This window comes from Carettochelys insculpta, chromosome 3 (assembly GCF_033958435.1).
Source record: "Carettochelys insculpta isolate YL-2023 chromosome 3, ASM3395843v1, whole genome shotgun sequence".
Taxonomy (NCBI): Eukaryota; Metazoa; Chordata; order Testudines; family Carettochelyidae; genus Carettochelys; species Carettochelys insculpta.
Window position 1 is genome coordinate 181,323,891 of NC_134139.1, and position 23,574 is coordinate 181,347,464.

The following is a 23,574-nucleotide window of genomic DNA, read 5'->3' on the forward strand; positions in this document are numbered from 1 at the left end:
TGTAACTGTAGCCTGAGGGTGTAAACGAAAAGTGTCGTAATTAGTGATTACCATCGGCCCCTTTGAACAAAACCATGTTAACAAGAAATAGGAATCATTTAGTCCACATGTAGTCTGAAATGGCCACACTGGGAAGTTACAGGCAGTCTCAAAAATAACCCAGACATTATAATCAAACCAGCTGACGAAGGGGGTGCTGTTGTCATGAATAAGTCAGACTATGAACAGGAGGCAGCCAGACAACTCTCCAACACCAAATTTTACAGACCTCTCTCTGCTGATCTCACTTTGGAATTCCAAAATAAATTACAACAACTGCTTAAGGAACTCCCTGATGCTACTTGGGACCTTGTTCACTCAGACACACCATCTGAGCCCCAACCTGGATTATTCTATTTACTTCCCAAAATCCACAAACCTGGAAATCCCAGACATCCTATCATTTCCCGTAGTGGCACCTATACCACTGGTCTATCCAATTATGTAGACTCCCTCCTCAAACCCTATGCCACCAACACTCTCAGCTATCTCCGAGATACCACTGACTTCCTGAGGAAATGACAAAACGCCCTGACGAACCATCCTTGCCACCATGGATGTAGAGGCTCTGTACACTAATATTCCACATGAAGACAGATTACAAGTGATCAGGAATATCATCCCTGATGTCACCACAACCAGTCTGGTGTCTGACCTCTGTAACTTTGTTCTCACGCACAATTATTTCCGATTTGGGGACAATTTATACCTCCAGATTAGTGGAACTGCTGTGGGCACCCACATGGTCTCACGATGTGCTAATATATTTATGGCTGGCCTGGAATAACGATTCCTCAGCTCTCGTCCCCTATTTCCCTTCCTCTACTTACAATACATCGATTACATCTTTGTGATTTGGACCCATGGTATAGAGACTCTAGAAGAATTCCACAGAGACTTTAACAATCTGCACCCCACCATCAACGTAAGCCTTGACTACTCCACGTGAGAGATACATTTCCTGGACACTACAGTACAAATCAAGGATGGCCTGGTTGGTACCACACTGTACCGGAAACCCACTGATCGCTATACTTACCTACACGCTTTTAGCTTCCATCTTGCACACACAGATAGATCCATTGTTTACAGTCAGGCCCTTAGGTTCAATCACATTTGCTCTGATCCTAGTGACAGAGATCGAAAACTACAAGATCTTTACCGAATATTCATAAACCTGAATTACCCACCAGGAGAAATAAAAAAACAAATCAACAGGGCCAAACAAATACCCAGAGACCAGCTACTCCAAGACAGGCCCAAAAAGGCCAATAACAGAACACCACTGGCCATTACCTACAGCCCCCAACTCAAACCACTGCAATGCATTATTAAAGACCTACAACCTATCCTTAATCAGGATGCCACACTCCAGAAGGTCCAGGGTGACAGGACTATTCTCTCCTACAGACAATCTCCCAACCTTATGAGGATTCTCACCAACAACCACAGTCTATACCGCAGGAACACCAGTCCTGGAACTTTCCTTGCAACAAGGCCCGTTGCCAATTTTGTCCACATATCTATTCTGGAGATACCATCACTGAACTTTTAAAAAGGTTATTCACAGAATCACGGGCACATCCCCATGTTCCTCAACTAACATCATATATGCCATCATTTGCCAACAATGCCCAGATGCTTTGTATATTGGAGAGACTTCAAACTCTCTTAGACAAAGACTGGGCATAAAACAGACATAAAAACAATCCTCATTCACAAACCTGTCAGCCAGCACTTGAATGGAGTGGGCCATTCTGTTAATGACCTGAAATTTTACTGAAGAGGAATTTTCACAGCAGTTTGGAAAGAGAGGCTGCTGGACTCTCTTTCATATTCAAATTCGACACATTAACACGTGGTTTGAACAGGGATAGGAATTTTCTAGCTCATTATAGGGGCTCTTTTGCATACTTGGCTTTATCTAATTCTTGACTCCCCCCAGCCCCCACTTCTGCCCATCTGCTCTCTGATTTGCTAACCTTGATAATATTTTTCAGATTTATCAACCTTGATTACTATCTTTGGTTCTCTGTGCCTTAAATATCGAGTCTGTTCTGGTAAGGCTATGATCTGAAGAAGTGGGTCTGTTCCACGAAAGCTCATCACCTAATAAATTATTTTGTTTGTCTTTAAAGTGCTACTGGACTGCTTTTTTGTTTTGCAAGAACGTTGGTGTTCATTGCTATTCACTTCCCACTATTCTGTCCTGCAGTTCAGGAAAACTGTAGCCTGTTACTTATGTTTCCTCAATTTTCAATAGAGTTTTTTTGCATACACGGACAAAGAAGGTAAAGACCTCAGGACGTGCATCTGTGATTCTTTTGTTTCCCTCACTATATTCTTCTCCAGGCATTTTACTAACATGTTTGAAAAGCTTTGCAAAACATACTCATGTTTGCAGATAGTACATTCGTATCACCTCTCTCCTATGAACTGAAATGCTTTTGGCTGAGAGTTTTCGCAAACAAGTGCAGAGGTTTTCCTGTTATTGTGTGTATGGTTTAATAGTCAGTAGAGCTGTTGTGTATTTTGATTGCTTCATATCAGTTCTCAGAAATAGCATTGCACAGTGCATAGTTGTAACGACAGAAATGCATCCATCATATTACACAGTTGGCTTGCTTCTTGTTTTTGGTTAAGATCAAATGTAAATTGCTTTCTAAGCCATTTTATGAACACACATGCTCTCTCTCTCTCTTTTAAAATGTTTCTTCTCAGTTTATCTTCAAGCTTTTAAGTTTTCCTAGGTTCTAACCTAAGCAGGGTGTTTTTTGTGGCCACGGGAGAAACAAGAAAGGTGGTGGGATATCTGGGAACACTGGGAAGGATCCTTAGATAGGCCAGGAGGGCAGCGGCATGGCCTAGATGTCTACAACCTAAGATTTACTGGATCCATTTTCTGGTTGAGAGTGTGGGAGATATAGGAAACTGTATTTACTAGTGCACATTATGAGCTGTCATATCTGAGGCTAGCTAAAAAATGCTCTTCTGACAGGCCACAGGGAACATCACTACCAGACCAAAGTGATTAGGAAATAAATAGGAAAACTCTTGTTAAAATGCTACCACGAAAGAGACAGAGTGTTTGAGCAGCTTGTCCCACACTCATTCTTTCTATCTCTTATCTGGCCCATTACCTCATATGTGCCTGCATAATGTTTACACTGCATGATGGGAACGTGTACAATTGACATAATGACAAAGAACCCCCTTCACAAAATGAAAGGCTTGTTCAGGTTTTCCTTGTGTGAAACAAAGCCTCATGTTGTTTTGCTCCTGAGAAACTCGTGGCTAGATTTGCATAAGAACAGATGAATGTAGAAAAATGCCCTTTTTCTTATTTTACATGCCCCCACCAAGCATGCACAAGGCATTTGCGGTTTGTCTCCGATCACATTTACCAGAGAATGAATACATAAACAGTGCACTGCATTATTTCATGACAAGTTCAGCTGAAGATTGGCTTTACAGTAATGAATTTTTTTGTTACACCTGGATGTTCTGATGCCTGGGGATGTCACAAACCATTCTCTCAAGCTTGTAAACACAAAGATGGATCAAGGTTTAACTCAGCTGTCTGGCCTGTTTGACCAGGATGTATGTGCCTAATCACCTGCTACTTGTTGAATATGTCTTGCTTTAACTTCTACAGTGTCTCAAAGGCACAGGTCAAACTCACCCCTTGATGTAACTGCCACTAGTAGGGGAATTTTGTTCACATTGTTTCTAAAATAGCACAGGGAAAAGAAATATATTTTCCAGGTTGGCTACCTAAGGCGAGATCCTCCACAGGTATAAATTGGTGTGGTCCTGTTGTCTTCAGTGGTGTTGTACCAACTAATCCCTATTGAGAATCTGATCCAGAATCTGTACAGAGAAGACTACTGTGATTGGGAACACTGCTATCTCTCTGTTACTATAGGAACAGTCCCATTCACTGATTTGCATCAGATGACTTGCAGAAGACAACCTTTTCTGAGATGACCTGTATCATGTAGTTTGTTGTCATTTTCACCCTACTCTACCTCACTGAGGTTGCTTTGTCTTCTTTCCCCAGATCTGGGAGTTCTTCCCACCACTGGCTAATCCTCTGCCAGTAGCTCTGCATCTCTTTCTTCTCTGTACTCCCCAAAGTTTACAGAAAGGGTTGGCAGCATTGTGTGTGTGAGTGGACATATGCATGTATGTGAATGGAGGTGAGTGCATGTTGGAGGAAGGTGGAGAAGGCTCCGAGGCCTGGAAAACTGTAAAAACAAATTTAAAGTTATTGAGAGATGAGTGAGCCAGGGCAAAAAGTTCATATGGATTTAAAAAGTTGTAGTACCAGCTACTTGTTCTGAACGTGTAGATCACTCGTTTCCTGCACTGCCAAATATTCCTGGTATGCAGTAGCATTCTAGTGATGCCACTGTTTAAAATGGCAGCCAAGAAGCAAGCAGATGGACATAGCAGTGAAGGTATTAAGCCAGCCAATTAAGGTGCATCTTCAAAATCACTGTGTAACCAATATGATTACGGGATGATGAAGAAACACTGACTATCGGACATGAACAGACATGCCATTCACATATGTGTTAGCTAACCTTTTGATCATTTTCTATGAGAGTGACTAAAATGGGGTTATAAAAAAGGACGAAGGTTGGAAAAATTGATGCAAATCTGGCCTAAGGACAAGGAACTACTAGAAGATGAACACAGTGCAAAGAACCAGGTATCCGAGTTTACTGTGATATAAATATGTTGAGATGCGTTAAATATTGGAAGTGGCCTGCATGCCATAGGACATTAGCTAGACAATCTCATTTCCCTCTCCTATCACACTCTTCCTGATATGAACCTAGCTTGAAAACAATGACTAGGGAATGTCATAGAATCCCTGGAGAAGAACAGTGGTCAAAAGTTCTTGCCCCACACTGCTGTATCTGCAGAGGTAAGAGGGTAGCAGCCTTTCCTTTAGAATGAGGACTGTGCTACCATTAGCACTGTCTTTGTCACCTTGAGATTGGATTACTGCAATATGCTTTCCATAGGGCTAGGCATTAAAGCCATTCAGTGACACCACCGTAGAAGACAGCAAGATGAGGGCCACTCGGACAAATTCTGCTTTGTCATACCTCCAGTACTCTACAACATTGATGTGTAGGCTTTTCTTGGGCCCATTAATCAATTTATACTCACAATTTCTTCTCCCCCCACACTAAGTGATAGAGGAGTGTTAGTGCCATTTCAGAGGTTGGGAACTGAAAGACAGAGATCATGACAAGCCCCAGGTCACAGAGGAATTCAGAAGAGGAGCTGGAAACAGAATCCTGAGCTCTTGGATCCTATTTTGTTGCATTAAGCACAAGATCATTCTTCCTTGACGAGATCAAGAAAATTATCTGGGAAAGCAATCAATCTAACTGATCTATACGTACTCCGTTCTCACAACTGACGCTGTGAACCCACAGAGATATGGTATTTTCCTTGACTATGACAAAGGCATCCTGGGTTCAAATCATGCTATAGACAGCAGTTTATGCACATCTGATGAGTTCCAATAAGAATGAAACCAGTCATGTGCTAATGTGGTTTCACTGGAACCTTATTCTAATAAATATAGTCAACCCCAATTAGGGTATGCTTACTGTTCACTTGCTTGTGAATGTAGCATACATGGCCAACAGTTGTTGGTCCAATTATCTGGGAAAGTGATCAGTCTAACTGATCTATCAATAAAATTATATCTGGTGTAATGGAGACAGAATCTGATGCACCTCTTATTTAAAATTATTTTTACTTCTCTCTATTTAATTTTCTCAGATTATTGAATAAGAAAGCTAGTTGGTGGGTTTATAACAAATACCATTAGACACAGGAGAGCCAACAAGACGCCATTTGGCAGATACTAAATTTTCATATAAATACATACATACATGTATAATTTGTTCAGCATTAGATGCTTTTGAAATATAAGATGGATGGAAATTAGCCAAGCATTTACATAAAGATTTAAAAAAAATATAGTAAAACTCAACCACAACATTTAGCTGCATAGTTTTCATATCTAAAAGTTACATTATCTGCAGGGACTTGTGCAGGGAATGTCATTTAATACTTAACTGTGCCCTTAAACTACTGGCAGGAATCCCAGACTGCCACGTGACTGATATAGTTGTATACACAGACTGTCTTCAGGATGGGGCTTGCTTGTTTTTCATAGGATTTGAATTGTAAGGCATTGGCACTATTATATGATTACTTCACTGGATTGCAACATACTGTTGGCTTCAACTAATGAACTACTACTATTCCTGCTACAGGTGGTCTCAAATGTGTTTACTTCAAGGCATGTCTAACTTATTAAGAACATTTTTTTTCAATATTGCAGACTGTAAAGAGAACCCATGAATACTACAGATATTTTCTTATTTTAAAAATAATTGTACTCAATTGAAAGGCGTTTATAAGCTATCTAGGCCCAGACTAGTCCAACAAGTTTAGGGAAGAGAAGGAGATAGTAGGGCTAGATAAATATGCATGACTCTGGAAACATCCCTATTATACCTGTTCCTGGGGTTCTGTGTCAAGAACTAGGCAGTCATCTGCCATGCAAGCTCCCTGTTTGCACAGTAGCCTCTCAGGCACTCACTCACGCAATTCCTCTAGACAGAGCTATGTGTCTGGGTGGCCATTTGCCAACTCAAACTTTTCAACTTTTGCAGAACTCAGTTCAGCAGCATGAGCCTCTGCAGCCTAGTCCTACTGATGCATAAGCTGATTTCTCATATTGCACAGCATATAACCTTCTGAACAGTGGGGAAATAGGACAGGGTGATCTGCAAAACAAGAGGAAAAAGGGTAACACCAAGAGAGAATTTAAAAAACAAAAACCCAGAGAAGAAAAAGCTTGAGAAGAAAATATAGTGTACCAAAGGAGAGGGAAATCAAGAAGGATGGCAGAACCTTTATCCAGAATAGGAGGTAGAAGATACAGGGCCTGGTGTTCCTGACAGTGCCTCTCAAAGAGGGACAGGGCTCCGCCAGACCAAGACTGAGCTCCCACTTTTGTAGGGGGCAGTTATGAAGTTCACTGAAACTATTTACTTTGGTATTCTCCTTTCATGCAAAAACATCATCAGCCAAATCACAAATGGGATTTATCACTTTTTCTTCTATTGTCTATAATACATGCTTTCTTTTGTTTGTTTGTTTGAAATTCCTTGTAGTAATTGCTGTGTGGGGTCTTTTACTCTTTACACACTGTTTAAACACATACTCTTCTTCCTATCATTTTTATAGTACTTTCACAGTGAGCTTTAATCAGATATTTTCACAGCATCAGGAGAAGGATGACTTTAGAGTTAAGGCACTGGGACTGTTTTCTAAGACAGCCATTTCTAGCTTTGACACAGACTTTATGTGTAGCCTTGGGTAAATCATTTAATCTCTCTGTGCTTCAGATTCCTCACCTGGAAAATGAGGTCTCACATGGGTGTTCTGAGGTTGAGGTTGTTTGAACATCATGTTGTAATACTTAAATAGGTTCCTCTGTAAGTGCAAGGTATTATTATACATACCAGTGAGCTGTTTGACAAGTCACTGCCTTCTCCCCACTCAAATCTCTGTTAAAACTCACTTTCTGTGTGCAGCAGGTTTCATGCAGAGGCCAGCAGACCTAGTGGCTCAACAGTTTTTCTATCACCAGAGTCCTGGGATTTGCTTGCTTGACAGTCAGTGGGACCAACAGCCACACTGCAGTCTATTGTCCCGCTGAGGGATGGGGAGGGAAAGGTGGAGGGACTCAGGCCCTACTGTTCCATCAGATTCAATGGGGAGAGGCCTGGACTGTCTCCTTTGCCTCTTTCTGGTGCACCTGACCCCTCCTGCTTCTTTGGTTTGGGTGCACTGTTGCAGCCCCCATCCACCACCACATGTAGTAGGGGAAGGAAAAGTGTCAGGCTCCACCTGTGCTGATGAGGGGTCTTGCCCACAGGCCAGACCCTTTTCCCTGTCTCACTGTCAAACGGGCTTCAATCTTCCTGTTGCCTGTCACCCAGAGGCTGTGTTACCCTAATATCTCTATCTATCTATCTGTGTGTATGTGTAAAATACACATACCTCTATAATGGAACCTTTAAGAACAGCACCTATCAGAAGCAGGTGAACTTTTTCTGTCTCTGATTTCACTCCTACTGTTGGTTGTTCTTACTTGCTTAGGCATTTCTAAATTAGGTTCTTTACGACAGGCCATCCGGCCTTTTTATTTGCTTTGGAAGGTTTCTAACACACTTTTGAGTGTTGTGTAACTAAATAATATGAGTTCAAAATTAATATAAATTTGTGTAAGCATTCATGCCTCAGAAGTTTGGGAACTTGAATGTTTACAGAATTCACAAAGGCTCCAAACGCAGCTATATTTTGCTCTGAATTAATATTGATGGAAAAATCTTTTAAAGGATATGCACAGCTTCATTTAGCACTGTATTTATGGATCCCATATGATTAGTGCCTTTCCTTCCGGTCCCCTTTCCCCTTCTTTTTTAGTGGATTCTGTCATTTCTATTGATCTCTTTCAAAGTGGGTGGCTTTTAAATATTCTGACTACACATTTATTCATTTTTATCACATTTTACTGCAGTAATATGCTTTATGCATGGAATTATTATTTTCTATACAGTATGGTCTCACTATTTGCAAAGCTAAGGTTCATGAATTCAATTATTTGTGAGCAGCCGTTTTCCTGCGGCTTTGGGCAGGGAGTGCAGGCAGTTGCCACTTCCTTGGGGCTCTGGGCAGCAGCCGTTGCTTCCCCCGGAGCTCTGGGCAGGGAGCGCTGGCAGCTGGGGGCTTCCATATTCACGAAATTCAGTATTTACCAGGGTTCTCAACACTGAGCCCTTGCAAATGTTGATACCCTACTGTGCTAATATAAAAAACAATACCCCTGTAGACGGAGCCCAAGCTTACAGCTGCTATTTGCACCCCTAAATAAGGCTCCAATTCTGAAAATGCTAGCACATCTACTTAACTTTATTCACTGTGAGAAGTTCCATCATAGTTTTGCCACTGATACCAATGGGTTCAGGATTTTACTCACAGTCCAGAAAGTTAAGTGGGTACATCAATCCCTGCTGGAACAGGGGCTAGGTTTATTGAACCACATTAGTCTTTATGATGATGGAGACTTGATAGAGGTGTTTTTCTTTTTCTTTGTTTAAGTATTCACATGTGAGCCCACCTACATAGACAATGGTCAGTGGAGCAAGACAGGGAAAAAGCAGTGGACTATGCAATAAGCAGCAGCAACTATTAATTATATTTTTGCATTTGATCTTTAGTACAGGTAAGGCTAAATGCCACAGATGGATGTGTCAATGATGATGATGCCAGGAACCTTTCTCATCCTCTTGTACTCTTGTGTTGGGGCTAGACGGAGTCCTAGGGTTCAGGTCTGTGCTGTGCTTCCTTTAGGCACAGAACAGAAAGTGCAGACTTGGAGGATGTGGAACAGTGATGGCCTTACATCACTTTGCACCTTTAATTTTCTGGGCTACCTGTAGGGGGACTGAAATGCCTTTGGCAGCCCTATACTGTGCCTGCTTTGGGGCAATTCTTCCTTGACCCCTTGGGAGCCATTAATGGCCCCTACCACCAATGTAATGAATATGAACTGGGCTTGTCCTCAGACATGACGGAAAAACAAAGCATGTGGTTTCACAACCTAACCTCTGTCCCTTCCACTGACCAGTGCCTACTGCAGAAGAGTTGAGAGTTTGATCAGACCTGTTTGCAAAGGTACAGTGCTCCCAGGCACTCTGGCTTGAGTGCACACTGATTGCGAAAAGGGTTTTCTACAGCCCAGGAAAAAAGCAGTAGTTTTTGAAATCTGTTTTCATAGCTAATAGGTTATGATGGATATGATGGCAAGATAGGTGTCTCACACCAAGTGAAAGAAGCAGGAGACATATTACATCAGAGAGACTCCAAAGGAAATTTGTTGATGCAGGGATGTGCCAACACATTTTAGAATCACAGAAAACTAGAACTAGAAGGGACCTTGAGAGGTCATCAAGTCCAGTCCCCAGGCCTCATGGCAGGACCAAGCACCATCTAGATCATCCCCAATAGATGTTTGTCTAACCTGCTCTTCAATATCTCCAATGATGGAAATTCTACAACTTCCTTTGGCAAATCTGAATGGCTCAGTATTATTTCTCACCATTTCTTTTTGTTTATTTGCTTTTAGATTCCGCTGATGAAGGATCCTGGTTGGATACGAAATGTCTGGACTTGTAACCTGAATGTGAGTGTGATTTCAATTGTTACTGCTACTTATGTGCTCTGGAGATGCCATTGGTCCCCAAGTGCTCCAGGGGCTGGGCCGCAGGCTGTCCATGCTCTAGGGGGAAAGTTACCAGCAGTTTGTGCTTAGGGTGTGCATATGGGAGCAAGGGATGTCCATACTCTAGGGAGGCTGAGGAAGGCTGCAGGCTCCCTGTGCTGGAGACATGGGGGTGGGTCGTGCACCACCCAAGCTTGGGAAGTGGGGGCTCACCATGCTTGGTGGGGCTACCCCTAGGGCAGATAGGACTTGGCTTTCACCAGGGCCATGGATGGCAGGGGCAATGTCTCAGGTGAAAGGGGTAGGGCTGGGGGCTTGCCTCCCCCAACTCTAGGGTCATCCACTGCCCAGGACTGGAGAGTACTGAAATGAAAACACTCAGGAGCTGAGCTGTCACCTATGGCTGTACGGTATGGGCATCTGCCTTCACCATTCTGCGTACCTCGTGTTGCAGAAGGTGAAGGTAATGGAGAAAACCTGTGTCCAAAAAGTGGCACTCAGAGGCTGTCATGTACACTGACATGACTTCAAGCTACCTGTGGATATGATTTTGTTTGTTTAGTCTTTTAAATATAATTCCCTTCTCTGTATTCTGAGAAGGCCCTTGAGTTATTCTGGGGCTGTAGAACTAGACACTTCTTCATCTATTTATTCTTTTTTTCAGCATTTTACCAATGTGATGTTAAAAACAGAAACATGCATTTTTAAGTAAAATCTCTGCAAAATATTCAGAATAATGGGCCAGATCCTCAGCTGATGTAAATCAAAAGAACTCCACTGATGTCAGTGGAGCTATGTTGATTTGCATGAACTAAACCGCAGAGCCAAACATGTTTAGATTGTTACCTCTTCAGGATAGAGACTACTTATATGTTACGCAATGCTCATCACCCTGGCACTACTAAGCAAGTAATATTAAAAACAAGCTTTTCTTTCATCTGTAACTGAAGGGAAGGTCCTTAAAGGCAAAGACTCGTTCCTACGTCGTAGATTCAACAGTAAACCCAAGGAAGACCAGCAGGAAAGGAAGGAAACAAGTCTCTGACAAACTTCTAATTAGTCCACACAATAAGCAAATCATGTAAAATGTACATAATGCCAGGATCAAACAAAAGGTTTGTAGCATACAGAGGCTATGTCTACACGTGAAGCCAACATCGAAATAGGCTATTTCGATGAATAACGTCTGCACGTCCTCCAGGGCTGGCAACGTCGATGTTCAACTTCGACGTTGCGCGGCACCACATCGAAATAGGCGCTGCGAGGGTATGTCTACACGCCAAAGTAGCACACATCGAAATAAGGGTGCCAGGCACAGCTGCAGACAGGGTCACAGGGCGGACTCAACAGCAAGCCGCTCCCTTAAAGGGCCCCTCCCAGACACAGTTGCACTAAACAACACAAGATCCACAGAGCCGACAACTGGTTGCAGACCCTGTGCCTGCAGCATGGATCCCCAGCTGCCGCAGCAGCAGCCAGAAGCCCTGGACTAAGGGCTGCTGCCCACGGTGACCATACAGCCCCGCAGGGGCTGGAGAGAGAGCATCTCTCAACCCCCAGCTGATGGCCGCCATGGAGGACCCGGCAATTTCGACGTTGCGGGACGCGGATCGTCTACACGGTCCCTACTTCGACGTTCAACGTCGAAGTAGGGCGCTATTCCGATCCCCTCATGAGGTTAGCGACTTCGACGTCTCGCCGCCTAACGTCGAAGTTAACTTTGAAATAGCGCCCGACGTGTGTAGCCGCGACGGGCGCTATTTCGAAGTTAGTGCCGCTACTTCGAAGTAGCGTGCACGTGTAGACACAGCTAGAGAGAGCCAAAGTCTTCCCTGGCATAGTTCCACTAAAGTAAATAATTCCCATGTACTTTCTGAGGAAAAAATGCTTGCACATAACTATAAAAACCTTCAAACTCATTGGTCACTGTGGAGTTATACAAGGTGGAGTTCCTCCTCCCCCTTCCATTTTGTTTTTTCCTGTGTACGAGCACTTCCTCACCAAGAATGTTGACATACGTATTCTTTATTTTTATGTCTACAGGCAAGTGTTTGCAAATGCTTCTAAATTATGTACTGAAATAAATACACACAGAGCCAGTTATGTCAGACCCTTGTGGGAAAGAATGCAAAAAGCTTTTGCCTCATTGCACAGCCTATGCAATGACAGGCAGCATTTCAGTTCCTACTGGTCTGTCCCCAAATTTCTAGTTGTTCTTGGAAGCTAAAATAGGGAGGAAATGGCAGCATGTCCCCCTGCCCTTCCGACCAACTCTCTTTAGTCCCCTTTCTGGAACCATGACTTCATACCACCCCTTTACTATGAGCTATCTTCTCCAGAAGATGTTGCGGTGATGAGGGGGTTTGAAGACCAATGAACTGCAACCCACAGATCTTCTAATGAATACACTGTGGCCACATCTACACATGCATGATCTTCCAAAAAGGTTGGGAGATGCCTGGCTGCAGGTGGCCTACCTGTTGGAGGCAGAGGGCAGCTCAATTATGAGGGAGCCATCCGAGGACTCATCCTCAGACGCCCCGACTTCCAGGGCTCTGTGAACCTGCCTCCCCCTCTGGTATGGCAGGGGCGCTCTGGTGAGGCTTTCTCAATGGTGATGTGGGGGTAGGGAGGTGGTGTCCCCCACCAGTAGGTCCTGCAGCTCCCTGAAGTAGGGACAACTGGCTGGGGCCTGGCTGGCTGGTGGGTGCTGTCCTGGGCCCTCATGTAGCCCTGCCTTAGCTCTTTCATCTTATACTGGACCTGCTTGGGGGGTGGGGGCGCGAATCAGACAAGGGTGGCCTTGGGCAGCCAGGCCATTTGCAAGCTGCACAAAGGTGGGGCTGTTCCTCTGGTGCCCCGTGGTGACCTGCAGTACCTCTTTGTCCCTCCAGAGCCCCAGGAGGTCCTGGAGCTCTAGCTCTGTCCAAGATGGGGCTGTCCTTTCTGGACCCCAGTTGGGGTCCTGGCTGACCTTAACCGGCTCCATGGGGGTGCTCTGGGGGGCACAGGGTGTCTGCCTGCCGACCATCAGTCGAGCTTAGGGCTCACAAACTGCAGCGGGGGTCTCTGAGCAGTGTGCCTAGCAGCCCATGACCTGCTGCCTGTCTCCACACACTCAGCTTCCTGCCACGGGGTCTCTGGTCCTTGCAGCTTTAAAAGAGGCTGGAGCCAGAGACCATAGAGTCCTACTAGGGCTGCCCAGAGTGTCTCTGCACCCCAGCTGGCCGCCACCATGGTGGACCGCTCTTTCAGAAGAAGGGATTGAGGAGTATCTATGCATGGTTTCTTCTGGAAGAAAGTGTGCATCCTGATTTGGGAGTGGAATATAGAATCCAGAAAACATGGTGTGTTCTTTCAGATTCCTTCCGGAAGGAGTACTTTTAATAGGTAGATACTCCATAGATCTTCTGGAGGAAGCCGGCGCTCTTCTGGAAGATCATGCATGTGTAGACACAGCCTGTGGGATTGAGTATCTGAGTCCTCTCCCGCGCTCTTCTCCCATCATAACCAGGAAGTAAGTTCTCTGGGCTGGGGTCCCTTTTCTTTCTTCCTGGCCCTCTTAGGATGTGTCCCTAGCTGTGAAAGCCTCTCTTCTTCCCTTGCCTGAGGAGATGAGGTCCTCTAAGGGGGGTTCTTTTGTTCTATTGTGACTTTGGGGACTTTATACAGGGCTCTAAGAAGGCTGGGGTCAGAAAACTAATTTTGGGTGGGTGAGAAATTATTTGGTGTGAGACAGAAAAAAGATCAAGAAGCCCTCTTGGCAAGAGGGGATACGTCCCTAAAAGTTTCCAGATGAATGAACAGTTGCTGTTTATGCCAAAGAACTAGAGGAGACAGGAGTCTGCTGAGGATTGAAGGAGGCTCTGTTATGGAGTAGGCTGGAAATGAAGGGTGTTTTGTGTGGATGAAGGGCTGCAGGGCCTAGTGGGGTAACTGTCATAAGCTTATCCGTATCAAAGCCACTGAGATTCCCCAGTCACTATGCTTATGTATATATTTAGAATGCAGATGCTGGTTTACTGCAGACTGTTACTGAGTTGTTTGCTATATTGATCTTCGGGTTCTGGGTGCATTGAAGTCTTTTTCTGTGGTGAGTGTGGTTGGCTCATTGCCCCCACAGGCGTAGTCAGAAAATGAATGATGGAGCTTATGTGTTTTTAAATCTTGTTCTCATCACATTCCTATGAGATGGACAAGTATTACAAAGAGACCGCCCTGTATTGGTATTATGATCACAAATAGAACTACAGGTTGAACCTCCCTTGTCTGGGATCCTCAGGACCTGAGCAGTTCCGGACAAGGGATTTTGCCAGATGAGGGGTGGTCAATGACCTCGGGGCTCCTGTCCCAGCCCCACAGCTCCTTGGCCACTCATGACTCCCTGCTCCCACAGCCCTGCAACTCCCTAGCTGATTTCCCTGGCAGCTCCCCAGCCTGCAGCTTCCCAGCCCCATCACTCCCCAGCTGGTTCCTGGCCTGCAGTTCCCCAACCAGTTCCCCAGCCACTGGAGCCCCAGTGTTCAGTGCTGGCTCTCCAGCTACCAGGGCTTGCTGGCTTCTGCTTTCCAGCTTCCCTCTTTCTTCTCCAGTGGGGGGGTCCAGCAGGGGCCCTGACCCCAGCTCTGTCCTCCAGCGGTGCCCCTAGCTCCTTACCCCAATGGTACAGCAGGGCCGGCGGATGTTCCAGCTCTGGCCCTGGCCATTCTGCTGGCCACTGCTATGGCCCCAGCCCCTGCACCACTGATGGACATCCTGCCCCTTTCCTGGGACTCTGGTACTGCAACATCCATGGCCATGCCAGACTATGGTTGTTGTCAGATGAGACAATTCTGGATTTACAGGTTGAACCTGTAGTTGGAAATTTTCCATCAGAATCATTTCTGATGGAAAATGCAGTTTCTGCAAAATTTAAATTTTCCATGCAAAAATGTAACTGCTTTTTTTTTTAAGCTTCCCCAGGAAGATTGATATAGCATATTTTGTTCTGGAGTATTTCCATTTGCTTAGGTGACTCAAAACATTTCACTTAAGAACAAAAGAATGGCCACACTAGATCAGAGAAAGGGTCCGTCTCTAATCTAATATATACTGTCTTCTGACTGTGGGTAATGCCAAGATCTGTAAAGGCAATGAACAGGACAGGTAATCACCACTTGATCCATTCCTGGTTGCTCATTCCCAGCTTCTGGGAAGCAGTGCTGTTGCAGTGTTTCAAAGGGGCCCCGAGCTTCGGTTGCCACTGTTGCTACTTCAGCAGTGGCAGTGGTGGGAGATCTGGGTCCCTTTGAAATGCCAGGCTGTGGGGCAACTGCCTCTTTTCTGTTGGCTCATCCTCAACCTAGCAGCCAGGCTTGTTGTTCCTGCTCTGTCTTGACTTCTGCTGACCACTGGCCAACTCCTGGCACGATTTGCACCTGGTATCACAGAGCTCTGAAGATGCACCAGGGGTCTGAGTGGGATATTATGAGGGCCGTGAAGCACTGGAATGCATTTCCTAGATAGGTGGTGGAATCTCCATCCCTAGAGGTTTTTAAGTGCTGGCTTGACAAAGTCCTGGCTAGGATGACTTAGCTGGGGATTGATCCTGCTTTGGGCAGGGGGCTGGACTCCATGACCTGAGGTCCCTTCCAGCCCAAGGCACACAGCCATGGCTGTGAAGGGAAGTGGAGCCTCCCTTGCAAAAAGCGCCACAATAGCTAGTATAGACACACCATCCTGATCATCCTGGGAGAGGAGGTGGCCCTGGGTTTGTTACTGAGCGATGCTCCTGCGGGGAGAGACCGGAGTGTCACAGCCATGAACCTCTACTTGCCACCCGCCTGCAACACTCATAAGCGGGCAAAGCATTACTCCTGGATCGCTCAACCAGCCCCTGGTTGCGGGGTTCAGCTCCTCCCCCTGCGCTGCCGCGGAGCGGTCCCTCTACAGGGCACGACCGCGCCAAACCCTCAGGCGGGCATCACGCCAGGTCCACCTCAGGCTCTGACGGGGCTGCTCAGCCCACCCCCCGGCAGCGGCGTTGGGCTGAGCTCAAGCGGCCTCCTGATTGGCCGACGGGATCACTTCAGCTCTCCGCCTCCTAGCGTCGAGTCACAATGCGAGAGGCGGTGGCAAGCCTGGGAGGGCCCCGCCAGGGGGACTCCAGACGGCGGCCTCTAGGAGTCTTGGGGCGGGGGACGAGGCTACGCGCTGCTTCTCCGCAGCAGGCAGCTCCTTGGTAGTTCGTGGCGGGGAAAGCTACAGCGCGGCCAGTCCACAGGCAGGCTCCTGCAGCGCCCCCGGCAGAGGAGAGCGCTGGGGGGGCCCAGCGCGTGGCCACCGAAACCGATCGTCCTCCCACCTCGTCTCTTGTGAGCCCCAGGGCAAGTCCGGCGGGTGGCAAACTCGCAGGATCGGGCCCTTCATGCGCTCGCTGGGCGGTTTGCAGCAGGGACGCCTCATGATGAGCAACCGCCTTCGGGAAAGGCGGATGCCCCTGCTTGCTGAGCAAGCCCTTTAAATGGCCTCAGCGTTGATGATACAGACCTGCCCCCCCATCTATTCAGGCCGTTGGCGGCTGCTTTTTGGGCTGGTCCTTTCGGAGCGGCGTGGGGTGAATGGCAGTTTGGGCTTTTCCCCTTCTCCCTAACGCTTGGCCTTTATGGCTGGTCCTTGTATAAAATTACGTCCCCGTGTGTCCCCCCGGGGCTCGTGTAACGTCACTTTTCCTGCAGGAAATCTGAGTTAGTGAGTGTGTCTGTGTGTGTGTGTGTATTGCGGGGGGTGTTTAACCCACGCAGGTTGCGTACCCAGTAAATAAATGAATGTGTTACTCTTCAAGGCGCCCCAGCAGCGCCGGGTACTGCTGCATCCACACCATTACGTTCGGGAGGACGCTGCCGCCGGGGAGGTAGATTTTACGTGCGTCCCTCGCACCAGCACCCGGACTGTGGGAGTTAAAAGGAGTCCAAACAAAACGCCCTCAAGGAGGCGGAGTTTCCTTGCCCAGAGCCTGATCCAAACCCCGCCTCATCCATGACAACAGTCACTGATTGAAGGGAGCCCGGGATCGGCACCGAAAGCTGAGTCCCCACCGCCAGGCGATGCTGGGTGGCTTTAATTGCTGCTGCCGTCGGCGGGTGTTCCAGAGACCAGGTGAGTGAGGTCAGAGCTTCTACGGGCCGCACCGCGCCAGCCGGCGAAACAAGCTTCGGTGTTACACGGATCTCTACGTCTTGTCTCCTGCATCCGCGCTGGCCCCAGGGGAAGGGATTTTGGGGACGTCAGCACCTCCCGGGAGCAGGCGGACACAATAGGTCTGCGGCAGTATAGGCTACCAGCTGCAGTTCCGAGGCTCTCCTGACTCCCTTTTCATGCCCCCCCGCCCTATCCCCGTTGGTATGGTGTGGGCCCCGCCCCTAAGGCGGGCACCGGCGGCACCTGGGGAGGTCCGTTGACAAGCCTGCAGCAGTGTGTTTGCACGCAGAGGCCAGTTCTGGGACAAGGGAGCAAGTCACCGAGCCTCCGGGAAGAGCGAGAAGGTGGGTTGGTGGCTGCCGTCGTTTAGCGTGCTATCTTCTGCTGGTGAAAGTGACCAGCTGTGGAGCTTCGCTGAGCTGCTTCTTGATAATCTTCCCTACCTCCTTTGCCCTAGAGGAGACTGGAGCGTGTGTTGTGTAGGTGTGTGACTGATTTTTCTTTTTTTTTTGCCTTCCTGTGTCCTGCGAGCGGCTGATGCTTTCTGTTCCCTGCGGTGGTTGGGGAGGAAGCAATACAAGGGGAAACTCTGGAGTATCTAAAACAAGGAGGGTTTGGAGTGGAGACAATATGAAAGAAACAGCTGGGTTCTTAGCCACCTTGGGGTATAGATTAGTATCCAGTTCAGTCCTGAGCTTTAAGCTGGCATCATCAGGCAGGCTTTTTTCATCTTCCTCTGACATTGGGTGCCAGGAGTTTTGGGCACCTTCTTTCACCTGGTGAAATTGGGATCTGTGCCTTGGAATGTCTGAACTGCGGGGAGCTTCAGTTTCCCCCGCCCCCCCAGGGTCTGGTTTTAGCAACAATTTAAATAATAATTCTGGTGAATGAATAATATAGGTTTCTTTCCTCCAGCTGAATTCTGTTTTAAAGCTCATCAGGGTAATGTAATTTTAATTGGTTTGTTGGAGTCATCAGTGTGAGGCTCTGGAAAATTCCCCATCATATCCCCTTGAGACTAGAATGAGAAATGTTCTTTGTCTGCCTGAGTCAAAAAGGAGAGTTTTTTTTCCTCTCATTAGTTGTCTATTCTCAGAGAAGTGTACCCTACTCCCACCCCATCCCCTATCTGGGTATCCCTGACTTTATAAACTGAGCAAGATCCTAGGAGGAGGGAGAGATGGAGGCTGTTCACAATTCTGCTACAGGGTAACTGTGACCTTGGGCATGTTACTTCACACTGTTGTTCTTCATTTTCTATATGTCTTTACGTGCCTTTGAGATCTACCAATGAAACATGCTATGTTACTGCCACTGGACTGCACCCCAGCTTTATCTGGGAGGGGAAAGGAAAGCGGGACATCTAGGCCTGGCAGAAGTGTAAGGTTACAGTGAAGGTTGAGTACAGCCATGGTGTCCAATACGTTTTCTACTCACCACATGTAGCGAATAGGACACTGCATTGTGGTGAGTAGGAGTGTGGCTAACTCATGGCTCTTGAGCAGATGAGAATAAGGGGACTTTGAAGTGCTGCGGCCGCCTGCATGCTAATGAAGCGCTGAATATGCATTTCAGCGCTTCATTAGTAAACTTTGAAATGGCCATTTGCGTGGCCATTTCAAAGTTTGGGGCTAATGTAGCCACGGCCTTAGTGCTTTATCAACCTTAACTACTATACTTTGAGGCAATGTTTCTCTTTCATATGTAAACTCATTGCTCTACCAACAGATACCTTTAAAAAAAAAACAGCAAACTGGTTGTTTACTTGTTTCACTGTCATGGAAGAAATGTACATCAGCAACTTTTAAGTAGCTAGAGATAAAGATTTGCCTTTGTCAGCATTTCAGTTATAAAGTCTGATGGAAATTTCTACTTACTTTAAAACTGACAGAAATTGCTGGAGAGAGTTTTACAATGAAAAGCAATAAAAACTAATTCCTAGCAAAATTATGTGACAATCTCAAGAGTAAGGCTGCAAAAAATAAGACAAATGGAAACTAATGGTTCTAATGCTCCTAGATTGGTAATAGCTTTGTTTTAATCTTGAATCTTCCTCATCAGTCACGGGTGTAGACCACATCTCAATATGTGCTTTCTTGATTCTTGTGAGCACCCCATTCACTTCAGTGTGACATTGTGTAGTAGGAAGATAAATAGAATTTGATCCTAGGCTCTTTTTCATACATCATATCTACATGCTTTCAAGGAGCTGATTCACAGCCTGCACAGACAGAACTACTTCATGCTAAGGGCTGCTGGTATTAAGATTCTCAGAAACCTGGCTTCCCCTGGGGAGAGGCATCATATCATTGAAGCTATTATTATTGCTTGGCATTTTCAGAAAGCACCAAATGACTTAGAAGCACAAGTCCCAATGAATGCTAATGGGACTTGTGTTCCTAAGTGACTTACATGCTTTTGGAAATCCCATCCATTGTTTGATAGCGCCCAAAGGTGTGGCAAGCAACCTTAAAGAAGGAACAGAAGCCCCACTCTGAAGACTTTACAGTCTAAATTTTGACATGACCTAATGAGTGAAGGTGAAAAATGGTAAGATGAGGAATTAGGGTGACAAGAAATGGAGATATACCTATCTTAGAGAACTGGGAGGGACCTTCAGAGGTCATCAAGTCCAGTTACCTGCCCTCACAGCAGGACCTATCGCCATCCCTGTCAGATTTTTTTTGTTAATTTATTTGCCCCGATCCCTAAATGACCCTGTCAAGGATTGAACACGCAACCCTGGGTTTAGCTGGACAATGTTCGGTATACGGGAACATGATTATATGGTTACTCAGTTAAAGCATGTGGCCATTATTCTTGCTCCTTTTAAAGGTTTCATTTTACAGGTATATTCAATATTTTTTTTTTATGCCCATACTTGCTGGTAGTAAGCACTGGCACCTTTGCAGTCCCAGTCATAGGATTGGCTGGGGGTTCGGTGGGGGACATGGGGAGCCGGCTGAGTACTGACTCCTCTTTTTTTTAAAAAACGAAAGAGCACTGGGTATATTTATATATAAAATGGAAAATAAAGGTATTAGATAATGAACTTAGTTATTGTGGGCACTGTGGGAGGTTTTAGAAGAGAATTTAAACAAGGAGGTGGCAGCTTTGGTAGACCAGTATAGTTAACAAGATATTCAGTATGAAAGCTAATGATTTATTTTTGACCTGTTAATATAACTGTAAAAGAGTCTTTATTGGGAACCCAGTTTTGCTAGATGATGAGGCTCAGCAGTTCCCAAAACTAGCCTCACGTGTCTTCGGGTTGAAAATGATATCAGATAGTTGGCAACATGCTTTTACTTTCACTGTTGCTATATGTTACTGGCCCAAGGTACAGGTCTGCCTGTACATTCAAGTTCAGTACAGAGGACTAAATGATAGCAACTGAGAAATTCTACCAGAATCAGTGCAAATAGTTGGCATAATTTCTCTTCCGCATATTCTGAATGAGCTTGGAGTGGAATGCCTTATATTTTCCCAGTAACAATGATATATTTGTGTGGTGTGGCATCCTCTACCATACCAAGTAAGATTATCTCTTTGTACAGTGTGTTCTTGTGGAGCTCAGAGGGCATCTAAATTCAGTGTAAGAGAACAAACACAGACTAAGAGCTATATCACCTGAGATTAAGTTGTTTTGTATTGGAACTGCTGCCTGGATAGAGAATAAGAGACTTCTTGGAGTAGCCAGAGTCAAACATGTTGGCAAACCCAAGTGCAGCCCTCTTTGGAATTAGGAAATGTTTCATGGGATATTGATATTTAATAGAATTTACCCCAGGTCCAAAATATAAACTCTTAGAACTCGGTTGGCACTCAACAATCTCAGTTTTGGTTGTATTGCTCTTGATAAAAGTGCTTGGGAATCTCAGTCAAAATTCTGAATTGCTTTATGTTGAAAATAGCTTTGTGGCCCGCTTATGCCTGGACAGGACAAATACTAAAACTTCTTTTTAGAAGTTCAAAGTAATCTCAAAACTTTTTCATTGTTCTGTCTGGTGGACAGCAGTTTCCAACGTATCAGATTTAGTCTGCCTGGGCTTCATTTTGAAAATAAATGAGGATATATGAAAATACACATAAAGATGGAATAGGATTTCTTCACTGTCAGGGAATGTTATACATAAAATAAATGAACAAAGTATTAGAGGCAAAGGCATTCTGGGGGGTTGGCATCATCTGAGTGGGAGCAGAGAGATGCAAACTGCACCTTGACTCTTTCTGCTTTCCTAGGGTTTCTTTCTGAGGGAGGACAAGCAGTGTTGCTAAGATTTCTGCTGTGTGAGGACAGCTTAAAAATCCTCTCATGGTTACATGTAAGCGGCACTGAACGTCCACATGTTCTGTCCTCTTCCCTGACTGGCATCATTGGGACTGTACTAGCTTTCCAAGTTCCCTCTCATGTGAAGAGAGTTCATAGCTTCTTTGCAACCCCTCTCTTACTAGACTGTTGTTGTGGGATTCTGTGATGTCCTATGGCACTAGCAGGCATAAATTGGGGTGCATCAGGGACATGATGTGCTGAATTCAGTTATAAAATTTCTTAAATTGGACCATAAAATAAGATGTTTCTTACTATATGTTAGCTTAAAAAAAAAGTAGAAACAGTGATTTTTCCAAATGGCAGTCTGTGCCCGGAGCTCCAGTATGGTATTGCTGCTCCTTATATGTGCACTCAGCTAGATGCATGTGTAATATACCTGCAGTCAAAGAGCCGAAGAAGGTGAGTGGTGTGACTTGTCTTTCTTAATAGTCTTGGCAGTCACTCTATAATAGGTATTCGAGGGGTAGTCGTGTTAGTCTGGATCTGTAACAGCAACGAAGGGTCCTGTGGCACCTTATAGACTAACAGAGAAGTTCTGAGCATGAGCTTTCGTGAGCACAGACTCACTTCATGATGAAGTGAGTCCGTGCTCACGAAAGCTCATGCTCAGAACTTCTCTGTTAGTCTATAAGGTGCCACAGGACCCTTTGTTGCTGTCTATAATAAGTAGGATGTCTTCATGTCTCCCTCCTCTTTGTGAGTCTGTTTATGGCTGATCAGCACAATTCTGGAGCCGCAGATCTTATCACAGAAGAGGCAGGTGTTAATAGCTGTTGGAGGGGCGTGGGGCAGTTTTCGATGCTCTTTTCTTCTCCACCCATCCTCGTCTGCACTGTGGCGGGACCTCTCAAATTGCACTACCTCCTTATGGATTATTGTTCTCCACTGGGGACAGTCTTGGGCAAGGCTCTCCCAAGTGTGAGCACCAATGCTGCACTTTTTCATGTGTGCCTTCAGCATGTCCGTATATCACTTCTGCTGCCCCCCAATGCTCCTCTGTTCTTTCCTCAACGTGGAAAAACAGAATCTGTTTTTGGAGATGCTGATCAGACATCTGAACCATGTGACCAGTCCAATGAAGTTGTTGATGAATGATAGTAGCTTCAATGTTGGTCATGTTCGACTCTTGCAGGACGCTAGTGTTCGTGCACTTATCCTCCCAAGAGATATTTAGTATTCTCCTGAGGCAGCATTGATGATATTATTCAAGTGACTTGAAATGATGCTTGTATGTTGTCCAAGTTATGCATATATTAGGGTTGGAGCAACCACTGCATGGTATACAAGGATTTTTGTCTTGGGACAGATATCCCGGCTCTTGAAGCTGCTTTGTCTCAGGCGGGTAAAAGCAGAGCTTGCATGGCTCAGATTATGCTGGGTTTCCACATCAATGTCGACTTTAGTGGAGAGATGACTTCCAATGTAGGGGAAGTGCTCCACATTTTCCAGCAGTTCTCCATTGACTTCAATAGAAGGTGCATGAGATTGTCCCATCGGAGAACGTTGGTGGAGCATGTTGATCTTTTTAATGTTCAGTGTGAGGCCAAGATTCTCATATGCTTCAGTGAAAGTATTTAAGATGGTCTGAAGGGTTGTGGGAGAAAGAGCAACAACCATATTGTCATCTTCATACTGAAGCTCCCTGACCAAGGTTGTGGAGGCCTTGCTTTTAGCCTGCAGTCTCCTGAGACTGAAA

General features: G+C 45.6%; 1 protein-coding gene across 5 annotated transcripts in view; it reads left to right on the forward strand.

Annotated features, from left to right (window-relative positions):
• The window catches only part of LPIN1 (lipin 1), a 105,406-nt gene that overhangs the window by 29,626 nt on the left and 52,206 nt on the right, over nucleotides 1–23,574 (forward strand). For 2 of the 5 annotated variants that reach the window (XM_074991277.1, XM_074991278.1), the window contains exon 2: nucleotides 10,271–10,327. In XM_074991277.1, coding sequence (XP_074847378.1) covers nucleotides 10,271–10,327 — 57 coding nt within the window. The other 3 variants (XM_074991279.1, XM_074991281.1, XM_074991280.1) reach the window with 3 other exon arrangements.